Source organism: Gossypium hirsutum, chromosome D07 (genome assembly GCF_007990345.1).
Source record: "Gossypium hirsutum isolate 1008001.06 chromosome D07, Gossypium_hirsutum_v2.1, whole genome shotgun sequence".
Taxonomy (NCBI): Eukaryota; Viridiplantae; Streptophyta; class Magnoliopsida; order Malvales; family Malvaceae; genus Gossypium; species Gossypium hirsutum.
The window spans coordinates 13294492-13317714 of NC_053443.1; the positions used below are offsets into that span (position 1 = coordinate 13294492).

At 34.0% G+C, this 23223-nt stretch overlaps 2 protein-coding genes across 4 annotated transcripts; one reads left to right on the forward strand and one right to left on the reverse strand.

The window, feature by feature from the left end:
- Positions 1-12978: 12978 nt before the first annotated feature.
- On the reverse strand, positions 12979-14174 carry LOC107956629 (WUSCHEL-related homeobox 2). Its single transcript, XM_016892224.2, has 2 exons — positions 13691-14174; positions 12979-13590 (listed from the first exon to the last, which is right to left on the reverse strand). Exons 1-2 carry the CDS (start codon positions 14013-14015, stop codon positions 13175-13177), a joined length of 741 nt encoding a protein of 246 aa, XP_016747713.1. The 5' UTR covers positions 14016-14174; the 3' UTR covers positions 12979-13174.
- Positions 14175-20415: 6241 nt separating this feature from the next.
- Positions 20416-22433, forward strand: LOC107954068 (uncharacterized). 3 transcript variants are annotated; one of them, XM_016889545.2, is made up of 3 exons: positions 20416-20744; positions 20832-20905; positions 21045-22433. In XM_016889545.2, exon 3 carries the CDS (start codon positions 21134-21136, stop codon positions 22028-22030), a length of 897 nt encoding a protein of 298 aa, XP_016745034.1. In that variant the 5' UTR covers positions 20416-20744; positions 20832-20905; positions 21045-21133; the 3' UTR covers positions 22031-22433. The 3 variants fall into 3 exon arrangements, with proteins under 3 accessions (XP_016745034.1, XP_016745032.1, XP_016745035.1); XM_016889543.2 differs by having other exon boundaries at positions 20440-20744; positions 20828-20905; XM_016889546.2 differs by lacking the exon at positions 20832-20905 and having other exon boundaries at positions 20440-20744.
- The last annotated feature ends 790 nt before the right edge of the window (positions 22434-23223 follow it).

Here is a 23223-nt window from a genome sequence, read left to right on the forward strand (position 1 = left end):
ATAATTCAATTTTAATATAAATATTCAATATGACTAAACAATTTAATAATATAAATAATATAAAATGTGAAATTTAATTTAATAATATAAATAGTAGATATAAATAAAATTATTACTATTTATGTTTAGTGATTTTTTTTGGATAATTTTGATTTTTTATTTGAGAGTAAAAGGTAAGAAGTAAAAGTTTAGGGGAAAAATAAAAAGTTTTGGAGAATAAAAGTTTGAGGGAAAGTAAATAGATGGAGGGAAAATATTAAAAAAAATTGGAGGGGGAAGGGTTTGGGATAGATGAGAGGTGGGATGGGAAGGGAATAAAAGTTTTAGGGGAAAAGTGGGAGCAAATAAAAATTTTGGGGGAAAATAAAAGGTGTTGAGGGTTTTGGGGAGTAAAATTTTGAGAAAAAATAAATGAGAGTGTAAAATTTTGGTGGGAAATGGATTTTGGGTAGATTGGGGGGTTGGGAGGGGAGGGGAATAAAAGTTTTGGGGGGAAAGTGGGAAGGAGTAAAAGTTTTGAGGGAAAAATAAAAAGGTTTGAGAGTTTGGGGTAAAAATGTAAAATATTATAGTTTGATATTCGAATTATTCGAGTTCTTCGAATTCGAAAACTCAACTCGATTCGAACTTGAAATTCGAAAAAAAAATTCAAGTTGATTCGATTAACTCGATTAACTCGATTCGTTTAACTCGAAATTCGAATTTTTTTCAATTTTTTCGAGTCGAATCGAGTTTTGCTCACCCCTAATTCCTAGTAGCTAGGAGCCCCCTACTATTGTTGATGTTGTTAGTGTCAAAACTTCCAAAGTTGAAACTAGTTGGATTGTCACGCCCAAAAATGTTAAAGGTTAAGTGTCATGACAATTATGGGTACTAAATCAGAAAAACATTCTGTTTGAGCAGGTTCTAGTATGATTATGATGATCTTGTGAACTGATTGGTAAATAATTAAAATTCAAGCTTAGTGTCGTTACATTAGAACCATGAGTTTTCTTTTAGAGGGAAACATTATGATTAAGGGTATTAATAGTATTGATCGACTTGGGATTAAGGGAAACGGTAGTAGAAAGATTATATATGGAAGGGTTCTTTCATTATGGTATTAATTTTTCTTTCATTTTGCTATTAATTTTTCTTTCCTCCATCTTCTACTCTGGTTTGTTCTGTAAGAGAGAAAAGTTAAGAAGCGATCTGCATTGAGGGAGAAAATAATGTATCAACTTACGTGATTGAGGATTTAGTGAACTAGAAATTTTTCTAAGCTTTTCTATATCTCTTGTTTAAAGAAAAGGGAAGGAAAAAAAGAAGATTTCAGTTTAATTCGTCGAGCTTGTATTGAGATGTTTAAGGTTGCAGCTAACCTTTAAAATTTCTCTGTGTGCAAATGAATTATGATTTTCTTTCATCTAAATGTCTTCGTTTTGATCTTGATATGATTATTATGTTTAGTTAAACGAGAAAAAGAAGGCTCGGATGATAAGGAAAAGCTAAGCAGGTGAAATCAGTACCAACTTTCAAGTATTTTGCTGGTGAATTTCTAAACTCCAACTCTCTGTGGTTGTTATATATATATATATTATTGTGTTATTGTGTTTTGTTTGACTTCATGTTCTACTAATGATGAGTTGAATTATTGTGGGTTGTTTGTTGTACGGATGAAGTATGCAAATTGATGATTTACAAATGCATGTTTGATTGTATGTTTCAGTTTGTTGTTTAATAAACTTTTACTAGTAAAATAATTACTGAAGAAGTTACCATTGAAATGGTCTGATAGGTGATATGTTTGGTATGATCTTTGTTGTGTTATTAACAGTATGATCAGTTCAAGCTTGTTATATGACTGTAATACCCTATACTCAACCCGATTGTCGGATTCAGGTATCGGATGATACAAAGACCCAACCAACTTAGCTATTACTCCTGAATCAAATCTTGTTACATTCTCAAGTGTTTAGATTACACCTTAGACTATTTATCATACACATATTTTGAAATTATTATCTTACAATCTTATTTAAAAATTTGAAGTAAACCCTTAAAATTTCATGACTCGACTAAACCCCTGAGGTGTAGTCTCTAGATGTGCCCCCTCTATATGCATCTTATAACTATCGCTCAATTTTTCCTCAAATTAGCGAAGTCTGGCTTGACCCTCTACTTGATTCTCGGGTGAAAACTTTATCCTGCAATTAAGCGGACCATTTGTAAGTTCAATAGAACTTAGTGAGATTCCGCATAGCGGCCATATAATATAATTCAGAACTTTAAGGAATGAATTTTAAAAAAAAAATTAACCTAGTCATTCTTGGTCACTAACAGTTTTACCAACGAGTTCTGTGTCTCCTTTTTGCTCCAGCTCACTGTTGACTAATTTATTCTCTATTTGAAGTACACACGTGTTCCTTCAAGGTAAAGGTCTTCTAGAGATATCTATATTTGATTACACCTTAACCTAACTTTCCATTCTCTCGCAACCTTAGAAGTAAAGCCTAATGTTTGCCATTGGTTATCTTACATTTAATTCCTTAGGTTTTCAATTAGTATCATCCATTGTTCCAAAAGGTCTGCCCGTCCCAGGTTAATCCTTAGTAGACTCCTTCAATTAGTCTGGATGACTTAGCCTTTGGTGGGTCTTAACGAACTATATCGCCTCTAGCTGTCCCTTCTTCATGGGCCTTTTGGTTCAGTTCAATCATCTAGTATAGCCTCCGTTACAGGGTCATTCGCCAAAGATCTGTAGCTTCTTACCCGCGAGTTCTTCATAACTTGACATGGTAAATCCTTGTAATGAGATTTACCTTGTTCTGTCAGCTTTAGAGTTCATACCATTTGGCGATCTTTACCTATCACCATCACCAAGCTATGATCTTACTCAGTGTAATCCCTTATTGAATGTCATCATGGACTTTAACGGTTGCTAAAGTTGAACTAGGGTTTTACACCTTATAATTCTTGTGTTCATCGTACTAATGGATTCTTTATGATGCCATAGTCGAGTTATGATCTTACACTAATTCACCCCATATTAAATGTCCCAGTGGACGTTCTCGAGTTTTTTTGTACCGACAGACTACCCCGTGTTTACTATCCCGACGGACTATATTGGTTGTCATAGTCGAGCTATGGTCTTACACATTAGACCTTTTTTGAGGTGTCGCCTTGTAGGACCTTACCACCGTCGCGGTGTGCCCCATAAAACATGTTGACTTCCATCACGGTTTTATTCTGAAAGACCTATTTCACATTTCACATTAATGTTCAAATACCAAAATGTTCCCTCCGCAAGGTCCGGAGCTTCACACATTGCAGTTTACTCTCAACAATCCCAGATGGCGGAGTCTTAACAAAATTCTAATTTCTCGATTCCTCATCCCATTCCTCCATTACGCCTTTTCTAACATTAATGCTCGAACACTATAATGTCCCTTTTGTAAAGCCTAGAGCTTCGTACATCACAGTTTGCACTCAGTAATACCTTATGGTAGTATCTAACAGAGCCACCACTTTCCCATATTAACTTTATCTATCTATTTAATAATTTCCTCATTGCTATGTGCACACAATTATCAAGCATATCGTACGATTTATTATTTAGCAAACATTACGTCGAATTATCTATCATTATCTACCATTCAACAATCAGTAGTCAATTAGTGAAAACTCACACAGTATCAAACACACACAGAAGTTTCTCTTTTTTTAGGTTTAATGCACCATATCTTGTCAATGTTTTACATGCAGGTCAGTCAATATCACCTATCATCCAAAGGTAAGGTATAGAAACTCACTTGAATTCCCTTATCTATATCAACTTAGCTTGTCCAAACGCTAGGACCTTCTTTGACCTGGCAGCTAAGCATGACAACCATTTATTGGTTAAACTAAAGGTGTTCAACCCTTTTAAAACCCATTCAAAAGCTTTGAGAGTTCTTACTCTACTTAATTTCTTCAATCCACAGTTTAGGAAAGGATAGGAAAACTTCCCAATTCCCAATTTCTCTACTTTCAGATTCCAAATCACATAACGACTGCAACATGCAGAGCTTCCTTTAGCTACGTCATCTTCTTCTTCGAAGCGACTGAAAAAGACGATGCTTAGAGAGAGATATGGAAAAAAAAATTGAGAAGAATTCTATTTCTACCCACACCCATATATATATACTTCATTGGCATTTTCTTTACAGACCATTTTCACCATTCAATCCTAATTATTTTGTCCCTTATTATGGTAGCAGTTGGTTCCAATCTAACTAAATCATAATTGAATTCTAACCTTTCCCAACCAACCACTTAAGTTTCTAAATATCTCATTAGAGCCCGTAAATTTCCATTTCTATACAATCGGCTCTCCGACTCTTCGTTGAGAGAGGGTGTGTTTAGTATTGCTTCTAAGAAGCACTTTTGGAAAAAAAACACTTTTGAGACAAAAGCATTCTAAACAAGCTACTTTTTGAGAGAAAAAGTACTTCTCCCAAGCCAAAAATTGACCCCAAAGCACTTTTTTATAACCTGAAAATTTAGGTTCTCCCCAAAAGTGTTTTTTTTTCTCAAAAATACTTTTGAGAAGCATTCCTAAACTAAGCCAAAGTCCAATTTTCTCATTTTAAAAATTGATAGGAATCAAAAGGATATTTACATCAATCTGTTATTTGAATTATTCTAATTGTAAAATTTAACTCGATTCAAACTCGAAATTCAAACTACTTATTCGAGTTGACGCAAATAGCTCAATTCAATTAACTTGAAATTTCAAATTTTTTCGATTCTAGTTTTGCTTACCCTTAACTATCATCTTAACTAAATTTTAACTTAATTTTTATATAAACTTTTAATAAATGTCAATTATACAATTTTTTTACCTTCACATGTGCTGCAACATAATCTAATATTTTGTAAATAAAATCTTAGATATGCAATTGATAAATGACAGGCATGTTAAAAGTATTTTTTATTTGAAAGCTTTCAAAATTAAATTTGTTTTCAAAAAACTTATACCATCAATTTTAAACTCAATTAATCTGATCGATTTATCCAATTTAATTGGATAAATTATCAAAAGATCATATAAATATGTGCAATTATTATTTAGCTCGATTTAATTGTCTATTCAATTAATCTGTACTTGTTAATAGGTTATCGGTTCAACTCCTTATTTTGTAGCTAAATTAGTTCAGAATCTAATAAGTTAAACAAACCTGTTAAACAGTTGTATTGTTAAGGTGGTTAGTTGGTTATTCAATTTGTTAAGTAGTTAGGAGCTGTTATTCTCATAGAGCTATTGTTCACATGTATATAATCTCATCAATGTATTCATTCCAGATTAAGTAACAAAGATTAAAGAATTACACTATAGCTAGTTTTATGTTCATTTGATAGTTCCTTACATGGTATCAATCGCCTAAGTCATGATACATGCTTCTGTTCTTCGCGTTATGGTGCCATCCACTGGTTCTGGATATGCTAATCCTGTGAGTTCGTCAGGGTCAAGTGCTCGATTGGTTCAATCGTTCCCTCGTCATGATAAGGTAAAATTAGAGGAGAGAAGTTTTGTTCAGTGGCAGCAACATATCTGGCTGATAATAGAAGGATATGAGCTACAAGGGTTCTTGGACAATACATTGGCTGCTCCACCTCGGTTTGTCGCATCTTCAGAAGGTACGCTTCTTCCAAATTCGGATGCATCTTTGTTTAATCAACAAGATAAACTGTTAGCATCTTGGCTTCTTTCCACTATAAGTTTGTCGATTCTGTCATATTTTACCTCTACTAAGTCTGCATGTGAGATTTGGAGCACCTCAAATTGCCTTTTTGTCTCTTCTACTGGTGCAAAAATTTCTCGTATTAAGCATGATCTGCATTCGTTAAAGACATGTGAGTTAATTATTAGAGATTATGTTGCAAAAATAGAAAACCTGTAACACCCCTTACTCGTATTCCTTATCGGAACAGAGTACGAGGTATTACTAATTTTTTATTTATTTATTTATTTTTTAAAATTTTGACAGCATTTCTACTTGTTTTTGCTTAAACCTCCTGCAATTTCCAACCACAATTCAAATTTCCAACCAAAACAGTTGTATAAAGATACACAATTTAACTATTTATAAACGCCACATTTTAGATCGAACCATAACATATATATATACAATGACGCCACATTACATAAAGTCGTCTATACATGCCATAATTTCTGAAATACCAGTAGCAAAATACCCAAACGCGGAGGATAGTGTGGATGATTGTCCGACTCCGTCCCAATTCCAAGTTAATGGATATCACTATAATCAAGGGAAAAATAAAAGCAAGTAAGCATATAGCTTAGTAAGTAAACATATGACAAGTGGATAAATTTCTCACATGATTACACCAAAATATAACTTTTATCACAAACAAATTTCATTATTTGGTCAAATTCCAGCAAGCAGTATTTCTGCGTCATGGTCACTAATTTATTTTTATCGGGAGCTAAAGGGCTCCAAATCAGATTCCGTAAATTTTTCCTGAAACTAGATTCATATATCTTTCCACCATAAAATTTTCAGAATTTTTGGTCGGGCCAATTAGTACAGTTTATTCATTAAAGTTTCCCCTATTTCACTACCCGACAGTCCTGACCTCCCCTTACAAAAATTCACATAACTCTCTATAAAAGCTTCAAACCATATTCTCGTTTGTTTCTATTAAAAATAGACTCAAAAAGGAATCCAGGAATATAAATTTCAAGCCATAATTATTTTTGTATAATTTTTGGTGATTTTCCAAAGTTGGAACAGGGGATTTCGAATTCAATCCAACCCTGTCTCAGTAAAATTTAAATATCCCCAAATATATAATTCCTTTGCCTTCCCCACTTCTTTCATATGAAAATAGACTCATTTAGATTCAATTTAATATTTTATTCAACCTCCAATTCATTTTTCACCATTTATGGTGATTTTTCAAAGTTGCCCAACTGCTGCCATTCAAAACAGTTTTGCATTCAAATTGTTTCTTTTGTATTTTTGATTTTTCCTCCCATCTTATACATGGGTTGATTAAGTATCAAACCCGATATTCCTCCCATAAACTCGTCCACCACATATATGAATATTCACCTTCTCAATTTACTCGTTGAACACTCGGAATGTTAACCGTTGTTGGTGGATTCCGCACTTAGCACCACCAATGAATCGGGGAATCAGCACACAGCAACCCCTTGGGGGAATCAGCACTTAGCAACCCCCTTCACATTTCAGATGCGATGGAATCAGCACTTAGCAACCACCAAATGGGTCGGGGAATCAGCACTTAGCAACCCCTCGGGGGAATCAGCACTTAGCAATCCCCTTTCACATTTAAAATACGGTGGAATCAGCACTTAGCAACCACCAATAGGTAGGGGAATCAGCACTTAGCAACCCCTCGGAGGAATCAGCACTTAGCAACCCCCTTCCACATTTAAAATACGGTGGAATCAGCACTTAGAAACCACCAATGAATAGGGGAATCAGCACATAACAACCCCTTTATATGCAATATGCTCCGGCCTATTCCGAGTGTTCAACCAAAAACCGTATTTTGCAACTCCTTACCTCCTTTCCCAATTTAACAACATTTTTGGAATCTTGCCAAACATTTATTTTATATTCAAATAAATCTCAACACATATCAAATAATACCAAAATAATACATTAAGTCACGTGTTTACTTACCTCGGTGCAAAATATCGTAATTTTGCAATTCACTCCACTATCTTTTCTTTTCCTCGTTTGAGATAATCTTCCCGTCTCTCTTGATCTATAATAGCAAATTTAACTCGTTTAATGTTCACATTTATTAAAATAGTCCACCACCCAACTTTTTGAAAAATTACAATTTTGCCCCCAAACTTTTGCATAATTACACTTTTGTCCCCAAGCTCGGAAATTAAACTTCATCACTTATTATTATGTTTTATGACATGCTGAACACTTTTCCCTTCTATGGAAACATCAAATTCTCACTCTAACACATACTTTTGAACATTAACCATTTTTACCGATTATGTCAATTTACTCGTTTTCGTTTAAAATCGCTTAGCAAAAATTGTTTAACATAATTTCTAGGTTCATATTCCACCATAAAACAGCAAAATAAACACATTTCACCTATGGGTATTTTTCCAAATATGAATCCTAACACGAATTATTGCTAGAATAAGCTAAACCGAGCTACGAGGATTCTAAAAATACGAAGAACATTAAAAACGGGGCTAAGATGCACTTACTATGAGCTTGAAAAAGCAAAGAAACCTTAGCTATGGTGTCCCTTAAAATTCGGCAGCAACTTATGGAGAAGATGATGATTTTTGTCATCTTTTTCCCATTTTATTCTTTTTATAACCAAATGACTAAAATGCCCCCACTTAAAAAAAATCTATTTCTCTCATTTCTTATGTCTATTTTTTTCCATCAATTACTAATGGTCTAATTACCACATAAGGACCCCCAACTTATAATTTCATATCAATTAGACACTTCTACATATAGAACTCAACTTTTGCACTTTTTACAATTTAGTCCTTTTGACTAAATTGAGTGCCCAAACGTCGAAATTTTCGAACGAAATTTGTACGAAAATTTTTCGTGAAATTGTAGACCATAAAAATATAATAATAACCATATTTTCCCTCGTCGGATTTGTGGTCCCGAAACCACTATTCCGACTAGGCCCAGAATCGGGCTATTACAAAACCTATGTGCAATACTTGCAGCTTTTGGATCGATGGTGTTAGAAGCCGAAAAGGTCGAGGTTGTTTTGGCTGGTCTTTCGTCAGACTTTGATGTTGTGCTAACCTTAGTCACATTCTCGACGGAGGTGTTTTCTTTCCAGCGTTTGGTTGATGTTTTCTTGAAACTTGAGAATCGGCAGATTATGGTGGCGTGTGAGATGCGTTAGGTCCCGATGCAAATCCATCTTGTTGACTCACCTTTGGTTGCTGCAGTAGCTAACTTCGGTTCGATGCATAATGTGCGTGGAGGACGTTCGCGTGGCCGTGGTTTCTGACCGAGAGTGTAATGTCAGATCTGTAATCGGTTCGGGCATTTGGCTCAAAAATGTTTCTATCGATTCAATCTTACTTACAATGGACCGAAAATTTTAATAGGGTTTCGTCGGCATATGATGGTCAAGGGCTTCAAGGTGGTGATTATGGCTGGTTGGCTTTTGGAGAAAGTTGCTTTGGACAGTTTTAAAATCAAGCTTTGTGTTCGCCGCAAGCCAGGATCTCTTTCTATGGTTGCTCTAATGATTACCCTAATGTGACAGATTGTGGGGTTGGATTTAGGTCTGATAGTGGCCTATTTGACTTTACTGTTGGATGTCATGCACATGGTGGATTTGACCATATTTTAGGTCAACATCTTGCTAGGCAAGTTGGGCCGACTATTATGCGACACAGGCTGACGCGTGCAGAACCAACGGCAGGTCTAAATTTTGGGTATTCATATGGGCCATATTTTGGACCAACGGAAGGTCCAAATTTTGAGCATCCAAGTGGGTTGAATCTTGGGCCAAATACAGGTTAGTTTTTTGAGCCTGTTAATGGCCAAATTAGTGGATCAAGAATTGGGCTACATGTAGGTGTTGAATTGATTAGTGACCAAAATAATGGGCCGAGCAATAGACCAGTCAATGCTAGTCAACATTTTGCATTCCGTACGCGTGGACATTCACTTGGGCTTAATGCTAATTTTGTTAATTTTGAAGGCCCTGTGCTCAATGATACTTCTGAAGTTCCATGGCGAGCTAAACCACGAGCACGTGTTTTTAATTTTGATTCTCCACAGTGTGTTGGGCTACCACGACTTCCTGATTTTCATGTAGCTGGTTTTTTGGATGGCACACAATATGATTCAAATTTTGATAATACTAACTCGTATGCTCCCATGCCGATAGGAACCTCATCATGGTATCCAGATTCAGGGGCCACTCGTCATGTTTGTTAGAATGCATCTGATTTGAATGCCTCTACTCCATATATAGGTAATTTTTCACTTTTAATGGGAAATAGGGCTCCCACAAAATTTCATCTATTGGGGATACAATTCTACCAACAAAAACGAAGTTGTTACACCTTTCAAATGTTCTGTGTGTACCAAGTATTCAGAAAAATCTCATGCCTGTTTCGCAATTTGCTATTGACAACAATGTATTTTTTGAATTTCACCCCTCTTATTGTGTTGTTAAGGACATCCAAACACAGGAAATTTTACTGCGAGGCCGAGTTCGTGATGGTGTCTATCAATTTTCGGCTGGTTCGTCTATTGTTTCTGATCCAAATCCCTCTGTTCACAACACAGGGGTTACAGATTGCCGAGTGAATGATGCTAATGTATTCTCCATATGGCATAAAAGGCTTATTCATCCTTCTTTTGGAGTTATTAAACTTGTACTTACCAAGTGTAGAATTGTTTCAAATAAAAAATGTCTTGATAATATTTGTGTTGCTTGTCAAAAAAGGAAACCACATAGGTTGCCCTTTGCATGTTCTACCATTGAATATAAGAAGTTGTTTGAATTAGTTGTTTCTGATTTGTGGGGACCGGCTTCTATTGACTGTGGCAGTAATTTGTATTATGTTTCGTTTATTGACACGTGTAGTCGATTTACCTGGATTTATCTGATTAAACGTAAATCTCAAGCAATTGAGTGTTTTCTTTAGTTTCAGATGATGGTCAGTACTTAGTTTGGGAAGAATATTAAGAAGTTTCAGAGTAATTGGGGAAATGAGTTCCGTGCTTGTGCTTCAGTTCTGGCTAGTCATGAGATTCTTCATCGTCTTTCCTGCCCTCGCACGTCTGAACAAAATGGTGTATTTGAGCGCAAACACAAGCACATTGTGGAAACTGGTCTTACACTTTTGGCTCAAGCTAATTTACTTATGAAGTTTTGGGGCTATGCATTCTGTAGTGTTGTGCATCTAATTAATAGGTTGCCCACTCCAGTTTTGAAAGGTCAGTCTCTATATCAGAATCTTTATGGTCGTGAGCCTACATATGATCACTTGAGGGTGTTTGGTTGTTGTTGCTTCCCGTATTTACGTCCTTTTGTGTTACACAAACTAGATTTTCGGTCACAACCATGTACATTTCTGGGTTATAATTCTCAACATAAAGGTTATTATTGTCTTACACCGGAGGGCAAGGTAGTTATTTCTCGTTATGTTGTGTTTGATGAACATCGATTTCTGGCTCATTTGTCTGTACTTTCCACTATTCCAACCTCTTCTCATTCTCCTACATATGTTCCTGTTGTTCAGACTTCTTCTGAGTCTTCTGCAGAGTTTAGCAGCACAACTACTCCATTACCAGTTGCATCTCTGTCTCTCGATTCAGGTTTTCATGTTGATACATCTGTCCCGGTTGATGTGGATGGTCCTAGTGAGTGTGTCTCGATTGATTCACAAGCTGAATATGGAAATAATATAAGGGAGGTTTCGAGTTCTTCTATGGACTCTCCAATCGGTTCTGCTCTGCCTATAGGAAATACTTATGCTATGGTTACTCAGTCTAAGGCCGGAATTTTTAAGCCTAAAGCTTTGTCAGTGGATGTTGTAGATTTTGAGCCTAAGTCTGTTGATGAGGCTCTTGTTCATAAGGAGTGGAAACTTGTAGTTCAAGCTGAGTTTGATGCTTTAATGGCCTGGTTTGACACGTTGAAGCAATTTCTTATTTCTAATGGCTTTGTTCTATCTAAAGCTGATGCCTCTTTATTTGTTAAAATTTCGCACACGTCCACTGTCTATATTTTGGTCTATGTGGATGACATTATCATTACTGGCAGTTCCACTGAGGAAATAAATTTCTTCATTCAGCTATTACATAACAAGTTCTCTCTAAAAGATATGGGTGAACTTAATTATTTTTTGGAAATTGAGGTTAGTTTATCTTTCACTGGTAGCCTTCACTTATGTCAGCGCAAATACATTCAAGATTTCTTGACATGAGTTGTTTGACTAATGCAAAGAGTGTTCATACACCAATGGTTAATTCGTCAACTTTGTTTAAGGATGATGGTGATAGACTTGTTGATCCTACTGAGTACAGAAGTCTTGCAGGTGCTCTTCAGTATGTGGTTCTAACTCAACCGGATATTGCGTATGCTATTAATTGTATTTGTCAATTCATGCATGCACCTACTATAGTTTATTTGATAGTTTTAAAATGCATCCTGAGGTATTTACGTGGTACTATTACTTATGGGTTGGTATTTCAACAATCTGATAGACTATCTTAGGTTGGATATGCTGATGCCAACTAGGATCTTGATTTTGATGATCATCGGTCTACGACAGGCTTTTGTATATATTTTGGTCAAACGCATGTTTCATGGTGTTACAAGAAACAACAAGTTGTGTCTTGTTCGACGGCAGAGGCTGGGTATAGAAGTCTAGCTGCAGCTACTAGTGATATTGCATGGTTGGTGTCTCTGTTATAAGAATTATGAATCAATTCAGTCGATCTTCCTACAGTTTGGTGTGATAATTCAAGTGCGGTCGCGGTTACAGCTAATCCAGTATTGCACTCCAAATTCAAACATGTTGAGCTTGACTTATTTTTTGTCCGTGAAAAAGTGGCTAATGGATCTCTTTGTGTTGGTGAGGTGCTTGCTTGTGATCAAGTTGTTGATATTCTTACTAAACCACTATCTGTCTCTTAGTTTAATCGTTTTCGAAATTCACTTAAGGTCACACCTATTAAAAAGCTAGGTGCATGTTAACCAGTTGTATTGTTAAGGTGGTTAGTTGGTTAATCAATCTGTTAAGTAGTTAAGAGTGTTATTCTCATAGAGCTATTGTTCACTTGTATATAATCTCATCAATGTATTTATTCCAGATTAAGTAACAAAGATTAAAGAATTACACTATAGCTAGTTTTATGTTCATTTGAGAGTTCCTTACAAAACCAATTCTCCATTTAACTGAATCAATAAAGTATTTTATAAAAAAATATGTAAGAGGAAAAGCAAAATGACATAATATTGAATCAGATATATCTCTCGGAGAAGAAGCTTTACAAAAAAAAAAAAAAAAAAAAAAAAACCTCCCTAATCACTAATTACGCGGGAGGCGGGGGGGGGGGGGCAAAAAATGACAACAGAACTGAGAATTATTGCCAAATGCTCAACATTGTTCTTAGCCTCCATCAATTGTTTAATCTCTTGCGGAAGAACCTTGGGATGTGAAGAAATCAAAGAATTGCTGTTCACCAGTACCAGAGCCTTCTTCGTCGATACCGGCAGTAGTCTCACAAGAGATAGATGGAGTAATAATCGAAATTCCAGCAGAATTGGTTGAACCAGGTGGAGACATTAATGTTTCCTTTGTTTCTAAAAGTCCAGTTGGGTGCAAAGGGAACAGTTCCAAAGTCTCATGATTACTAATGTTGAGGAGGCCTTCAAAGTTTTCAGCATGTGGCAGCATCGTGTTGTAGTCCCGTTGCAGAGGCTTCCCCATTTTGGCAGGCCTTTCTCTCCTCTCGTCTCCGCCAGGGAAAAGAACCTTGGGGCACTGAGTCTGAGGGTAAATTCCTAATTCAACTTGTGGTAGAAAATGTGGTCCACAAGCAACTGTAATAAGGAAAAACAATATTCCAAGTTAAATGTTTGACAGTATAAGAGTGATGAACCCACTAAAATAAGCCAAAAAGATGAATATTTCTGAAAGAACCATTGATGCCATGAGGAGGAGGAGGAGGATAAACAGGTTGAGTCGTCCAATAAAGATAGCGATTGATATAAGCCAAATTTTGTTTCTTCTGTTTCTGCCTTTGCCTTGCTTTATGATTTTGAAACCAATAGAAGACGTTTTTCCCTTCAATGCTGCCATAAGCTTTAAGCCTGCTTGTTATCTGCTGTATCTGGTCTGCGCTTGGCGTCCTTAACCCTTGCAAATACAAACTTTCAAGGATGCTTATTTGTTCCTTTGTTGGGTTCCACCTTGAATCCCCTGTAGTTCCGCCATCACCAGACGTGTCCATATTACCGCCTTCCATTGTTTTGATTTTTTTTTTGGCTTGTTTGAGGTTTCTGAGATTTTATAGGTTCTTCTAGATTTTACGATATATAAAGGAAAACAAAACAAAGAAAACATGGGGGAGAGAGAGAGAGAAGCATGCGTATTGTTTTTTTGTGCTGAAAAAATCTCTGAAAACATGGCGAGTAGCGGCTGAAAGGAGGATTTGGCCTTAGGTGTCTCGTCGTCTTCTTCTTCTTCGTTAGAAGAGGAAAGACGAAATCACCCCCAAGATCGATGCTTTGTAGTTGACCAAGTAGATGCTTTATATTAGTTGTATCTCGGGAATGTAAGGATGAGCTCATCGTGGGAGGGAAAAAAGCAAAACGCAAGATACGACATTGAAGAAGAAATAACAGAAGCAAAGGTAGAAATGTCAATGAAATTTCAAGGAAAAAGACAACCCCTTTGATTTGTAAGGTGAAGGTAAAGGCTTGGCTTTGGGAATTGAAAAGCTGAGGAGATGAATGCATGCAGATTCAGATGAAGTTGAATAGTTATTTGTTGAATGGAAATATTAATTTATATATAAATACCATTGATTCACTCCTTAGTAAAAAAAGAGAGTATATTACTTATTCTAAACATGAATGTGATTCCGTACATTCAACGAAACAAGTAGCATTAGAAATTAATTGATTTATTATATAATAACATGTTTGTTCCCTTGTAAACTAGGGAGGATTGGTAGATACTGAATTTATTTCTCAATTTAATTACACAAATAGTCTACTCTACAAATAAATACAATATTTTGCCATCAAAGCACCAATAATATTAACCTTCTAATTGTTGAATACTAATGATTATAAGTGTTTATTTTATTGCCCATGTTTTGGGTTTGATACAATATAGAGGCAATTTTAGATGTTTATTATTTTATATTAAACATTATAATAATTTTAATTTATTTTGAAAATATTTATCATAATTATTTTGAAAATTTATGTTTTATTATCTAATAATAAAATATATTAAAAAAATTGCTGATTCTAACTTTTGAAATGAACCCACAAAATAAGGAGTATAAGAAAAAACGTTTCTTATACATTAAATTTATCGATTACAAGTTCAATTTTTTATGAGTAAAGGAGTGTTTGGTGAGAAAGAAAATTGAGAAGAGGAGGATCTTGTCAAGGCACCATTAATGGGCGCAGTCAGTTGGTCAATCTATCAGGGAGAAAAAAAGCCGATACTAGGTTTGTGTAGCTCGTACACCAGTTATTAAGGGTCATTTAAATTTGCTGACTCTTCTGTATGCTTTGTTACCGTGCGCTGCACCATCCTCCGCCACTACCTCCGCCCTATTCTCGGGTTCTTTTTTCTGTTGTCTCGGAAATCGATACAGATGGTTAAATAATCATCTCTTTCTCTTTTGATGGGGAAGCTTCCTTAACCAGCCGGTGCCAGCGTTGTAAAATATACCGAAACACGAACATGAATGGAGGTTGAAACAAAGATTATGAAACTATATTTGGGTGTTTAGACCATTCTTCGTCATAACATATTAGTGTTGTTTCAGACAATTAGATTTATGTTCCCAAAATCAAAATATAGATTGCATGAATAGTTCGCAAATCTTTTCCTTTCTCTTAGAAACATGCTTCATACTGTCAGTAAAATTAAGCAAAAATGTTCACAAAAATCTAAATTTACTATCAGTAAGGACAACAAAAAAGGTTAATAGTAACATTATTACTATTTTAATTTTAATTTTGTTTTGGGTTAATGAGTAAATTTATAATTATACTATAGGTCTACTTTGTTTTCATTGATGTTTTTAGTTATATTTTAAAAATATAAATAAATTTACTATTTAGTGATTAAATTTTACTATTAAACTTTGAATTTTATTAAATTTTGTAATTAAATTTAATTTTTAATTAAATTTTACCACTCAATATTAATTTTAATGATTTACAAACAAATTTTTTATTTTAAAAGTTAACAATAATTTAACTTAACTTATAAATATTAAAAATTAATAAATTAAATTAGAACTTCTATTTAATGAAATAAAAATTTGAAAAAAATAAAAAAATACATATATCTTAAAAGGAATTTTATTATTATAAAATAACCATTTTTATTTAATTTTAAAATTACATTAACTAACTTATTATTTTTAAATATTAAAGTAAAATATAAAAAATATTTTGTCATTTAATTTTTTCTTCAAAGTATTTTAAATTTAAATTGAATAGAAAATTTTAAAAAATAATTTTAATGGAAAAATTCATTTAAATAAAAGTAAAATAATAAAATTCAAAATAGAATTTATAGTAATAAATTTATCATTAGTTCACAAGTGGAATGCAAATATGAATTAAAGTAATGGTAAGCTATATCAGTTGTCCCTGAACTTTGGTCAATATTATATTTCGACCATCTAACCTTTTTTATTAACGTAATAGTCATTCATGTTATCGAATTTTTAATATTTTTACCACTCATCCACTATTTCTAGTTAAAATGATTATGTGACATGTTAATTTAAAAGGTTAATAATCAATTTGATCCCTAAAATATAAATGAAATATTAACTTGATAGTTTTAATTACTTTCTTAATAATTATTCTATTTTTTAAAGAAATATTAAAAAATTAAAATTACTAAAATATAAAATTTATTATAAAAATTATAAATAATGATTACAAAAATTTTTAAAAATTATATTAATATTAATATTAATATTAATATTAATATTAAAAAAAAACTCTACCCCACCACGGGTCCCCCCTCCTCCCACTGTCTCTCCCACCTGCCCCTTTCAATTTCCACTTATAGTGGTAAATTTGCATATTAACCATTTAGTTTTTGTTTTTTCCCTCAATTTTTACTGTAATAATATAGGCCTCCATCCCGATTCTTCCTTCATAGTCGAACACCCAAAGACAAGTCCACCTTACCTCAATCTTTGATCACAAAAAGGCCCAAAAGTTTCATTCTCCAACACTTGAAAAATCGAAGCATTACAACTTTTAAAAGATTTCAAATATTTTTGGGTAACTACAAATAATTAGTCACCTATTAAAATTTTTTATTTTAGATACTAAAAATAAAAAAAATTATAATTTAAGCACTCACATCACGTTAGATAGTTAAATTATTTTCGTCACTTACTAAAAATAAAAAAATTCATAATTTAAAGCACTTACGTCACGTTAGATAGTTAAATTATTTTTGTCACTTCCTTCAAATTATAAATCGCAAATTAACATAGCACTAAAAAAATTATTATAATAATAAATTTAACTCTCAATTTTTATTTATTATATCAATTTAGTATAATTTTAAAAAATAAACCCTCAAAATATATATTAAAAAACCCCTCTCCCACCACCGTTCATGCTAAGGTTTCTAACATCAACTCTCTATAGTCCACCTTGTTGCCAATGATTTCATGATCCACAAAAGACTACATGATGCTTGTCCTCAGCCGATCATATGTGGGTAGCCTCTTGATAGCAGCCCATTTTAGAGCTTCTTCATCATCTTCCACACGGCTACTTCTTTTGGAACCTAAAAATACATCTTCCATATTCCAACTACTCTTGCTTAAGCTCCTCCCTATGCTGCTATGCCTTGTTCTTCTACTAGGATTTCAACTTCGAGCTCTTTCTAAACCATCCATATTTTTGGATGCTTCTTCTTCTTTTTATTTTTCTTTTCCCTCCCAATAATGCGAAAGAAAAATGATCTCACGCTCTATGTCAATGTAGAGAAGTGTTGATTCTTTTCTTTTAGGGAGGCAGATAGAGAAGTGTAAATTCAGTGGAGATAGAAGGAGAATATACATCCTAGCAAGTCAGTGCGAGTATATAGGGCGTAGGGGAGAGGAAGAGGAACGGTGGTGGGGGTGGGGGAAGGGGGACGAGAACAGTGGTGGGGAAGGTCCGGTCGGGGAGGGGGAGAGAGAAGGGGGTTGGGGAGATTTTTATTTTACCTAACATAAATAATAATATAAAATTTATTATTATATTTTTTGAAAATATTTATTTTGAGTACCTAAAATAATTTTTTTTAATTGAATAAATATTTATATAGTTTAACCAATTTTTTTTATTATGTTTCGATTGGATTACAGCAATAAAAGTAGACTGAATTCTATACTTATCTGTATTTCAAGTTATTACCCAATAAAAAGCTCCTACTTGAACTTATCATCTTATCTAAAGTCTAAACTAACAACTTGTTTTAGGGGCTCCTGGAAAAGATTTTGAAGTATAATTGGTCCAGAATCGATTAATTTTTCAATCCATCAATGTTGTGTTTGAGTTTTTGGAGATTTTTTCTTTTTGACTTCACAAAAAGTTTGAACTAGAAGTGGAGCCAAGAACTTCTAGTTGGATTAAGCCCTGTGTAACGTACAACCACTTATTGAGAGGAAGTAAGTAGTACTTGCTTGATATGATTTGAACCCTTCCTTTTACATGACGTCTAAGGGCATATACGCTTTTTCTTTTCTTTCTTTTTTTTTTTCCAATATAAGGGCATATTATATGCTACCACTTAATCAAAATATTACGTAGGTCAAAATTTATAAAAAAATCATTTCTAATCAATAAAAATTTCAAATTATTTAAATGAGATTAATAAAATAATATATAATTATATTCTTAAAAGTAAACTACATGTCCTAAAATTAAATAATATTATTATTGTATAAAAGTGATTTCTTAAACTTAAAGATGTGTTTGGAAATGCATTGAGAATTAAATTTGAGAGTAATAGTTTGTAATTATTCTAATTCTCACCCTTCTTAAAAGTTGGAAAAATGTAATTGATTTACACTCAAGTTAGTGATATCCACTAATTATAATAATTACCAATTACACTCAAATCTAATTACTAAAATGGCTTTTCAAGTCCCTAGATATTAACCAATGAACTTATCCTCTATTCTCTACTAAATACTGAAATCTTAATTCCGATTATAATCATTAACCATATAAACTAACAACCTAATTGTTAGCTTCCCAACTACATTAATAATGATGGAAAATGAGAAAGCAAAACAACATAAGTTATTTTTACAACTAAATTAATTAGAGACAGACAAGATTATTAATGGATTGACCAAATAGCATGGTTTCTTTTGGCAACTTAATGGATAGAAATCGAGATGTAAACTGAACACCGTATCTGTCATTTTACCTTACCCGGGGGGAATATGTTGGTACTCATTATTACTTGCAAGTAACTTCAAATGAGACATTTTTAGAGTGGACATTGGGATGTAAGGAACCCTAGGTCCATCAATGTCAATTTCATCCACCCCGTGACTGATGTTAGCCAATTCTTTAAATGTCTCTTTACTCACTCTACCAACTTGGGAGGACCTTGTTGGATATTAAAAAGCTTAACTTTACAAATTTATTTTAGACTCTGTTGAACATCAAAATTCACCCCTTTTCTCCATATTATTTTTTTCTTATTTTTTATTTGAATTTTCCCTTGCAGTATATTTTTTGATTGAATACTCCAGGGACTAATTATTACACGCTTAAAGAAGGGAATTTAACGTAAAATAGGTATGCCATACGGGAACAGTTGACAGTACTTCTGCCGTATGCTGCACTGCAGCATATCCATCATATCATAACCATTTTTAATTAAATCTAACAGAAAAATAAAAGGCTATGTCATTGTATACAGGACATGCAATTTAATTGCTAAAAAGTATTACGAAGGATGTTGTATTTTATTTTTTATTAAAAAATAAATGAATTAATTTTTATATATTAGATTCAAAAGTAAATTGGCCTTTTTATTAAGAATTTCATCATATTTACGATTAAAAATTAGTTATTGTATGTCATCATGAGATACATGCGGTATATCTCGTCTAACTATTTAATTATTTTATTAATCACACCAATTTTTAACATTAAAAATGAATATAATTTTTAACAAAAAAGAATTATTTGTTCTTTAATCTAACAAATGAAAATTAATTTACTCACTTTTTGAGTAAATGAAGCAAAATTTAATCTCCCTCTTCTAGTAAAGATGCCTCCATGAAATGTTATTATTGTTTGAAAGATTGGAGGAAATCTGGGGCTTCCTATAGATTCAATGTGAAATAAACCAAAATATCCATTTGGAGTTGGAACACGAACGTTATAACGGCAAAAGCAAAGCCTCCTTAATTTGGTATAGTTAGTAAAGTTTTAAAAGTTAGAAGAGAGGTACATTTTAATTTCAAAGGTAGTTGGTAAATCAAAGGAAAAAGTTGACAGAAAAGACAACAATTCCAACGGGGAAATTCTTGTAATAAAGTTGATGAGATAATGAAATAGTTAAAAATCAGCTTAGTTCACATATTCCATCAAAACCCACAGCTAGATTTTGATGGATGTGGGGTGTATTTATGGGCACTGTCTTGTAATCCAAGTTAAAGAGGGTTTACATAGAGGCAACCGAGTGGGGCGTAGGGTGATGCAATCACTTAACCCCTTTTTGAGTTTGTTTCCTCAGTCTTTTTCATTTTTCTATTCAAAACCATTACCTGCCCATGTGAGCTGCCTTCGCTACCTTATTACAATTTCCACACCTTTCAGCACTATTGTACAAAGATTTGCCCATACCCCCCAATCATTTAATTTCCTACTCTTTCTCTCGCTCTGCAACCCTTCTTTGTTTATTTATTTATTTATTTATTTATTTTTGGTGTTCCATTGTTGCTGAGAAATTTTGGACGTATAAGGTAAGCTTCTTCTTTATTTTATTTTTAATCTCTGGTGAAATTTCCTCGGCATTTCCTTAGGTTCCTCATGGCGTGTGTTGTAGGCAGATAGATAGATATACATGGTCCATAGTGCGTTACCACACGGAATCTTAGCTTGTGAATTTGCAGTAAAAGTGAAGGTTATACTTCAATATTCCATTATCGTTTTTTTTTTTTGGTTCCTTTAGAAAAAAAGAGGCTTTTGGTCTCGGTTGTGTACCTCACATGGAAGTTGTGGCATGATTTAAACTCCTTTTCTCTTTCCTTTTTCTTTTACAGAGTTCTCAGAGAAGGAGAGAGAGAATATTGTGGAATTTGCAAAACCAAGATACGATATATTCCAGGAGATGTGAAATTTGCAAGCAAAAATGACATCTTTCAGTGGGTTAAGCATTGGTTTAAGTTTGGTTTTTGGTTGTCTTCTACTGGCTCTTGTTGCAGAGCTTTACTATTTGCTTTGGTGGAAGAAGAGAATTACCGGCTCACAAGTTGAAGATGATTACAACAACTACGCAAAGGAGCTCGTTCAACTCTTCTGCTGGAAAAAATCTGCTTCTTTGCATGCATCCACCGCTGCCAACAACAACAATAATCAAGGTTTAGTTAAAAACAAAGATAGCAATAGTGTTGAACCAGACTTGGAACTTGGCTCAAGCAGGAGTTTGCTGGTGAAGGGTTTTGGAGAAGAGGGTGTAGAATCAGAGCTCATGAGACTACACAATCTGGCAGGTCCACCCAGATTTCTCTTCACAATCAAGGAGGAAACAAAGGAAGATTTGGAGTCTGAAGATGGCAGGTCTAGAGGTGAGAAGAGCAGAAAAGGATCCAGAACAGGGAGCTTGAGTGATCTTATGTTAACTGTTGACACTCCTCTTAGTCCTTTGGCTTCCCCACCATTGAAGTCTCCTCCTTTGAACCCCTTTGATTCTTATCACCGCAATGGATTCAATCCCCTCTTTGAATCATCCACAGATGCAGAGTTAAACAAGCTTAGATCTTCACCTCCTCCAAAATTCAAGTTCTTAAGGGATGCAGAAGAGAAACTTTTAGACAGATTGATGCTAGAAGCTGAGAAAAGGGTACAAAGAAATGGTGGCTCCATTCAAAACTGTGGTGTTAAAGCTGCCAACAACACACCAATTTTAACAGAAGACATACAAGGGTCTTTCCTTAAATTCATTGTTGGAAAGAATGGAACACCTCTCCAATATTTACCACAGTGCCCTTCATGTTCCTCTCAGATATTGCCGTTGGATTCCTGCTAGATGAGTGTCTTTCACTTTTTTTTTTCTTCTTTTAATTTATTCTTTTCATCTACCACTCAGTACTATAGTTATAGTTGGTTACTTGTATAAATGTGTATTAATTTTAAAAAGTTATTATTATCATTTTTTATTGGGGGGGTTAGGGGAATCTTTTCAGGGGATGGTCAGCTAATTTGGTAAAGATAGCCACCACCAATCTGCAACATCTGCAAGGCATCTAGAGTTAAGGCAAACTGACAAATTCAACAGATGGGTATTTAGGATGTTGTTGGCTAGTTCAAAGGGGGGACCCCTTTGTGGGGATATCTGGTTTTTGCCCATCCTCCATGTCCCCTGAGCAGTTTTTTCGGACCCCAGTTCTCATCGTACGAAATGGCTAACAATGCTCTCCTTTTTAAGGTTATGGATTGTAAAAGGTTTCTATGCCCTCTTTTTGTCAACTAATCTAAAAAAAATTAAATATTTACAAGAGTGACTCAATTTCAAAAAAAATGGGTATAATCTAAAATGAATAGTATTGGGCGATGCTGGTATCCAACTCAATTATCCCCTAATCATTAGCTGCTGATTGCATGGAGGTATTGGCCATGGAGGGTTGATACTGTCCGACATTGTTCATTTCAAGTTATTCCCATCATTATTTTTAAAGTTAAATCATTCTTATAAATATTTGATTTTTTAGATTAGTTTAGTAAAAAAACCGGTTCTTACGCATTGTTATGACATGTTTACGAGGTGTACAACTATCTTCTTTTTCTTTTCTTTTTTCTCTTTCAATTCAAACAGTTAAAAATTATACACAAACTTTTTTTCCACCTTTTTCCATGCCTGATTACAGTACCAAAAGGTACCAAAGCACGCATGATAAATTAAAGCTATTCTCACCATTGTTGTCAAAAATAGTCATGATTTCATATAATCTCATTCCATCACTTGTTCTTCATCTGCTATGCCCATATCTTCATTTCATTCAATTTTTGTGGGTCAACTTTTGGCAGCAACAATTTGACCGAACAATGTTTTTTAGTAAACAGTTATCAGTCTGAAGCTTATTAAAGATTTTGTAGTAAACAGTTTTTCTTTTACAAGAATTTGTATCCTTTAAAAGGATTCTCTACTGAAGGTGATAAATGCAGTGTGCATAGTTTTTGAATTTGAGATTAAAACAGAAAGAAAGAAAAGACAGGAGAGCT

Bases quoted from the DNA above. Each gene is read 5' to 3' on its own strand.
- LOC107954068 (XM_016889545.2), top strand. From the start codon at position 21,134: ATGACATCTTTCAGTGGGTTAAGCATTGGTTTAAGTTTGGTTTTTGGT.
- LOC107956629 (XM_016892224.2), bottom strand. From the start codon at position 14,015: ATGGAAGGCGGTAATATGGACACGTCTGGTGATGGCGGAACTACAGGG. The intron at 13,591-13,690 runs GTTCTTTCAGAA...TCCTTATTACAG, and splicing joins TCCTCCTCATGGCATCAATG to TTGCTTGTGGACCACATTTT.